Consider the following 6767-nt stretch of genomic DNA (forward strand, 5'->3'; position numbering starts at 1 on the left):
CGGGCAGGTAGGAGGAAGACAGGACGAAGGGGGTGTGAGCCAGTGAAGAAGGGATACAAGCCTGTGTGTGTGTGTATGTGTGCGTGTTTGTATACAACTTCCCTTCCCGGATGTGTAACTAGTGTGTATTTCTTTTCACGAGTGTGTAGATCTTTATCTGTCTTTGTGTGTGTGCTTGCCTCTTCATGTGAGACAGGGTATCTGTGTATGTGTGCGTATATGTGTATCTGTCTTTTGTGTCAGAGAAGCTCAATGCGTGTATATCTCTTTGCATGTGCAGGCAAAGATACTTCTGTATGTATCTGCCTTTGTGTGCTTTGGATCTATGTGTGAGAGAGGTTATCTGTGTGTGTGAGAGAGAGAGACATTATCTGTATATGTCTCTGTGAGATCCGGTATCTTTGTGTGTATCTGTGACAGTGTGAGTAGTAGCTGACATTTACACGGGGCTTTAATGTTTGCAAAGTGCTTTACATACATCCTCTCATTCGATCATCACCCCATTCCTGGGAGGTAGATACCACAGGTATTATTGTCCCCATTTTATTGATAAAAAAAAGCTGAGACTTAGGGAACTTAAGTTACTTGTCCATGATCACATAGCTAGTAAAAGGGGGAGGTAGACTTTGAACGTCTTTTTGACTGGAAATACAATCCTCTATCCATTACACCACACATTTATTTATGTAGTTATGTCTATTCCTGTAAGTATACCTCTTTGAGAGTATATGTAAAACACTGTTGTTTTCTTTGTGTGTCTCTGTATGAGTGTCTTTTCCATGTGGTTATGTTTCTAGGGTGCATGTGTCTATTTTCGAGTCTATGTATGTGTGTCTATGTGCGAAAGTGTGTGATAGTTTCAATTTGGATCAGGGCTTTTTTGTCTCTGTCATTCTAAGAAAAAAAAGTTCTGAGCTGGGACTGGATGAGATACCAATTCAGACAATGCTGATGAATTGGATTACCTCTTGGCACAGGAACCTTTCTGAGCCAAATTTGTGTGTGTGTATGTGTGTGTTGTGTGTATGAATGTATATGTGTGTTTAGAAGGCAGGGGATAGGATGTAATTGGGGGGGGGGGTATCCTCAGACCTTTGCTGGTGGAGGGAATGTGGGCTTCCCTCTGCCCTGGGAGCCAGGCAAGGCTGGAGGCCCAGAAGAAAACACAGTGGCTCCTACATTGTCCATTTTCCTTTTCTGAATAGATCTCTGTCTGGCACATACTGTATAGAGCAAGCTACTGGAATAAGAGCCTACTAGATACAGCACAAATTTAGAAAGGGTCCTTTTGAAGGGAACACTCTGTATTTGGGGTGTCTCATCAGCCTGTCCAGACATACATGTACAGAGCCCATAGATAAGCATGCTATACATATGGATGGTTGGTTCTACAGAGTCTAGAATGGAGCTTGGCTTGCAGCCAGGGCACCTGGGTTTGAGTCTGGGCTTTGCCAGTAACTCCTATGACTTTGGGCAAAACATCTCACCTCTCTAGGCCTTAGTTTCCTAGTCCAACCCTCTAATTTTACAGTCTGTAAGTCTATGAATTTCTGTAGCTTCTTGGCACCATCCAAACTAAAGTGTTTATGGGTGCTCCATCAGATTTAAGACACAGGCAGGAAAGAAAAAGAGGAAATAATAAAAACATGGTTTACAAAGAGTTTCCTGATAGCAACCCTGTGAAGCATCTTAGCAGAAGTATTTCTTCTTTTTTGCTCACTTTGTGATTTTATCTGTAGAAGCATCTACATTTATGAAGAACTACTCTGCCAGTATAAATTGGCACCTTTTCTGCAACTTAGATGGTTGCCCAAGGTGCTGAGAAATTAAATAATTTGTCTGAGGTCACACAGCATGTATCAAATTTGAACTCAGGTCTTCTTACTCTTAAGGCTAGTTTTCTTCTGTTACAACATACTCAGTCTCTATACAAGCATTATTTTCCCAACTAACAGATGAAGAAATTGTGACTTTGAGACTCATGCATGGTCACACACCTAATGCATGTTTGAGTATAGATACAAACCCATGTCTTCCATCTGCAGTGGCTTTTCTACACTGAGAAAGGGAGTAGGAGGATAAGGTAGGGGGAATGGAAGATAAGAGAGAAAGACTAAGAGCAAAAAGTCATGAAGACTGGACCATGGTGGAGAAAGAACCATTACGATTATCTGGGATATCTGCTGATAGTCCTAAGTAGATTAGCAGCATTGTGGTGAAGTGGACAGACCCATGGATACTGGAGCCAGAGAGCATGGGCTTGCATCCTGGGGCTATGCCCATGTGACCTAAGGCAACTTATATAACCCTTCATTTAACCTATTTATCTATAGAATGGGCATAACTAATGTGCCACAATGGAAAGAATGCTAGATTTGGAGAATCAAGGCCTGAAAATTGGTTGTGTTGCCACTTTGGTGATTGTGAGTGAGTAAGCTCTCAGGGTCTTGGTTTCCTTATCTGTAAAATGAGGGGGTTAGATTAGATATTACTAAGGTCCCTTCTAACTTTAAACCTATGACCCATTTTATATTATCTGTCCATATCACTGTCCTGACGCTTTTGTGGGGAATGAACTTTTGTAAAGTGCTACAGAAATGTAACTGAATTCTTGGACCCATAATAGGGAGAGACTTCCTTGTCTCCTCAAGGCTGGACATGACACAAGTAGACATTTCTTGATGATTTGAATTCCAGCTATCTGTCCTGCTATAGAGAGCCTTCTTGGGATGGTGTCCGGCTGCTTGGCTCTTGGTCTTATCTCCATTTCCCTGTGGTGTGATTAACTGGGAATCTTGTCTTCTAATTTGTAAAATGGGTGTGTATATTTATGTGTGTAAGGGGTGGGGATGGGGTGGGGGTGGAGGTGGGGCTAAGGATTAGTACTTTCTTTCCTCCCTGGAAAGAGAGAATGCTAAATGTGGTGGACATGTGAAATGCTTAGTATACTCATTTTTTCCCCCTGTAATTTCAAGACTTGGTGAATAAAGGATTCCTGAATTGGGTAGGGAGTTGACCTAGATGACCTGTAATGACCCTTCCAGCTCTGGAATTTGAGGGTCTCATTTCTTTATGTACCATTCTTTTCAATCTCTCACTGTCTCTGTTTCTTCCCCACCCCCACCTCACCCCCTTTTCTGAATGACATTTCAACCAGGAAATGTCTCTGTGTTTGTGTCTGAGTGCAAATCTGTGACTGTGCCTATGTGTCCATGAGCATGTACACATCTATGTGAATATTTATGTCTGGATATATGGGCCATCATTCAGATACATGGCCATGCTTGAGTGTAGCTGTGCACACAAATGTACATTATTAGTTGCTGATGTAGGGGAAGAAATGATGGGGAAGCAGCTTGACGTAGCAGCAGGAGGATTAGCAGGTAAATCTTCCCCATCCCTCAGTTTCCTCATCTGTAAAATGAATATATTAGTACTTGTCCTCCCTCCCTCCCAGGGCTGCTGTGAGAGTTAAATGAGGTAATGGACATAAAGTACTTTGTAGACCTTAAGGTGTTAAATCAAGGCCAACTGCGATTAGTGTCAGGTCTCCTCCACTTATAAGTCCCTTAATGCAGCTCCCAATGAGCTGCAGAAGCTCTTTTAGTCTGATGACAGACTGTGCTTCTGAAGGCCAGCTTGGCTAAGTGTAGAAGGATGGTCACCTGGTGATGAGTATCCTCAGCCACAATAGCTCCTGAAGACCATCTTCTAAGATGTGGTAGGGTCCTGAGCTGCTCCAGGGGAGTTTGAAGGCATCCAGCTGACAACCAATCCTCAAAGTATTCTACATATTTTTGTGTGTTTGTGTATACATATATGTATTATACATTGCTGTGTGTGTGTGTATGTATACGTGTGTGCATGGAGTATGAGGCTCCCTTCATTTGCTGAGATATCTTTCTAAGACAGAGACACAACTTTTGCTTCCTCTCCTCTCTGTCCTTGCCTGGTTCTGTCTTCCAGCCGCTGAGGGGTTAAGAGGGATGAACTGGATAACTACTTTCCAATGGCCTCCTCTTCCTCCCTGGAACTAAGGACCCTTGGCAATGGGCCCAGGGTCCCCAAACAAACAGTCTCACAATGGACATCAACACCAGAAAGGAGGCTCGGCCCCTCAGCCCTGCAAAAAGAGGGAATTGAGAATACTTGCTTTTCCGAGGAGGAGGAACAAGAGACCTGTTTCAAGAATCAACAGGAGGCTGTGCCTGGCAGTTCATCCTATTCACATGGGGATGTCCCCTCAAACCCCCATTCCCGGAGGGATGACCTTTCTCCAAGGTCAGAAGAGGGCTTGGGGGCTGAGACTGCAGGCCACTCAGTGGACTATGGTTTCATCTTTGCCTTGGTCTTCTTGGTGAGTGGAATCCTGTTAGTGGTGGTAGCCTATGCTATTCCCCGAGAAGCCAGAGTGAACCCAGACACAGTGTCGGCCCGGGAGATGGAGAGATTGGAGATGTATTATGCCCGCCTGGGCTCCCACTTGGACAAATGTATCATTGCTGGCTTGGGCCTCCTCACCCTGGGGGGGATGCTGCTGTCTATCCTGTTGATGGTGTCCCTTGTCAAAGGGGAACTTTACCGGAGGAGAAACTTGGCTGTACCCAGGGGCCCTCGGAAAACCTATGGCTCTATAAACTTGAGAATGAGGCAGCTTAATGGGGATGGGGCCCAGGCTCTGGTGGAAAATGAAGTTGTCCAGTTGACAGAGACTCACCCAAACCAGCCAGGGACCTTCACTTCTCTCTCTCCTCCCTCAAGCATGTGTGATGGCACAGCCTGTGGGTAGTACAGTTGCTACAGGGGTGGGTGAACTGATAGGACAGGTTTGCACATCCTGTCTGTGTCTAGACCCCTTTGGAGTATCTTTACTCCCTTTGGAAAATATTATTTATGTGGACAACTGGTCCTGGAATCCCAGGAAAAACAGAGCTTTCAGAGTCTGGGTGGGGCCAGAGTATGTCCTAAGGCAATGAAAGATATCATCAACAAGGTCCAGTCCAATGGTATTTTACTACCAGATGTTTCCAAATGGGGTCATGGAAAACAATGATTTGTGACCAGCAGTTGCCTATTCTTCTTACCCAACTTCCAAAGTGAGGCAGCCATGATCTCTTGGCCTACCCTCACTGCATAAAAAGCACAGGGTGGTCTCCTTGATTTCTTAGCAATAGTGACTTCTTAGCAAATATTTCAGGGGCACAGACCTGAGGCAAACCTGAGGAATGAAGTTCTCTTTAATACGAGGAGCTTGATGTGTTTGGGGGCATTTCATGTGATGAGGAAGTGTTTCTCTTCTTGGCAATGCCCATTATGATTCCAGGAGAAGAAAAGATAGATGGTGAATTGTAGCCTTCCCTGTACCAGCAAAATGCCACCCTATTTCCTTTTAGGGGAAAACATGTTTTGGCCATCTCTCCAGAATTAATCGATTTCAGAGTTAATTACACTTCCACAGTCTCCACTTTCCCACAGGATTTCCCTCATCCTACTCCTATTTCTAGATCCTTTCTGCTACTTTTGGGAGAGAATGACTCCAATACTGAAAGGAACTGGATCTTTGGAAAACTGAAGTAATGTTGAGCTAGAAAGCAAGAGATGAAATCCTTTCTGAGCCTCCCTCAAAGGCAGAGAGGGCTGGAAAGATGAAAAGCACATTTTATTTTATTTATTTATTTTTATTGCATGGATGGCTTGAAGTCAGATTTCCTGGAACTTGAAAGCCCTAGAGACATTCTCTAGTTCATTCCGTTTTCTCCAAGCAGGAGTGCATTTATACTGTCCCCCAAATGATGAAGGGTCTAGAGATGTCCTCTAGTACATACCCAAAGATCTGTAGGAAGTAAAGATGGTTTATAAGGGTTAATAAGGGAATGGCTCTGACAGATAAAATATCTATTTTTGTTTCTGGCTTAGCTTGGGAAGCAAAAAGTTGTTCACAGAGTCACAAAATGAGAACTGAAAGGGGGCTCTATGGACCATTTAGTCAAGTTTAGTTGGATTTGGTTCCAATATATAAAGGGGGTGTGGCTGACCAAGAGCAATACCTTGGGCAATAAAATATTCTCCAACAGGTATGGGGTTCCAAATTCTACAATGGTCATGGGATTCCAAATTCTATTATGCTTATGGGGTTTCATGAGTGTATCAGTTTCTTCTTAGGTTCAATGAAGATTGGCCAAGTCCTCCAGTTTACAGGAGCTCTCATAGTTAAGCTACAATAGAATGTGAAATAATTTTAACCTGGTGTCCTCATGAAAGGATATAGACCTCTCAATCCAACAATAAAAAATAAAAATAATCATACCAACTGTATGAATATCTGTGAAAAGAGACCTCTTTGGGGAATAAACCTATTAAATCTGGGACCATCCATTCATATCAATTTAGCTGTGATGAAATGTGTTTAGGGGCTGTTTAAAGATTAAATCTGAGTCTTAGAAATCTGCCTTGTTTCCTATTGCAAAACTGCTCAAGAGAAAGCATTTAATGGAATTAAGCAGTTACCTCATAAATAATAATATATAATCCCTCACATTTAGTTAGTACTTGACTGTTACAAAGTGTTTTTTACTTATATCTCATTTTATCCTCACAATCCATCTGTTCATGAGTAGTGTGAGTATTAAGATCTCCGTTTTTTATAGATAAAAGAAACTGAGGTTTAGACAATGGGAAAGGCTAGAAAACCCCAGAGTCCCAGCCTGTTGTGACCACCCTCCAACTGTTTCTATGAAGTTTCTAACCTGTTTTGGGTCATCAGCCTG

General features: G+C 43.0%; 1 protein-coding gene across 1 annotated transcript; it reads left to right on the plus strand.

Annotated features, from left to right (window-relative positions):
- Window positions 1–3949: 3949 nt before the first annotated feature.
- Window positions 3950–6314, plus strand: TMEM74B (transmembrane protein 74B). The gene has a single exon (XM_069073865.1). It carries the CDS (start codon window positions 4010–4012, stop codon window positions 4787–4789), a length of 780 nt encoding a protein of 259 aa, XP_068929966.1. The 5' UTR covers window positions 3950–4009; the 3' UTR covers window positions 4790–6314.
- Window positions 6315–6767: the final 453 nt, after the last annotated feature.

The sequence above is a fragment of the Petaurus breviceps genome, unplaced genomic scaffold, assembly GCF_028583685.1.
Source record: "Petaurus breviceps papuanus isolate PSGF00001 unplaced genomic scaffold, PetGlider_PUasm1.0 90879, whole genome shotgun sequence".
NCBI lineage: Eukaryota > Metazoa > Chordata > Mammalia > Diprotodontia > Petauridae > Petaurus > Petaurus breviceps.

Coding starts and splice junctions, on each gene's coding strand:
- TMEM74B (XM_069073865.1), top strand. CDS start 4,010: ATGGCCTCCTCTTCCTCCCTGGAACTAAGGACCCTTGGCAATGGGCCC.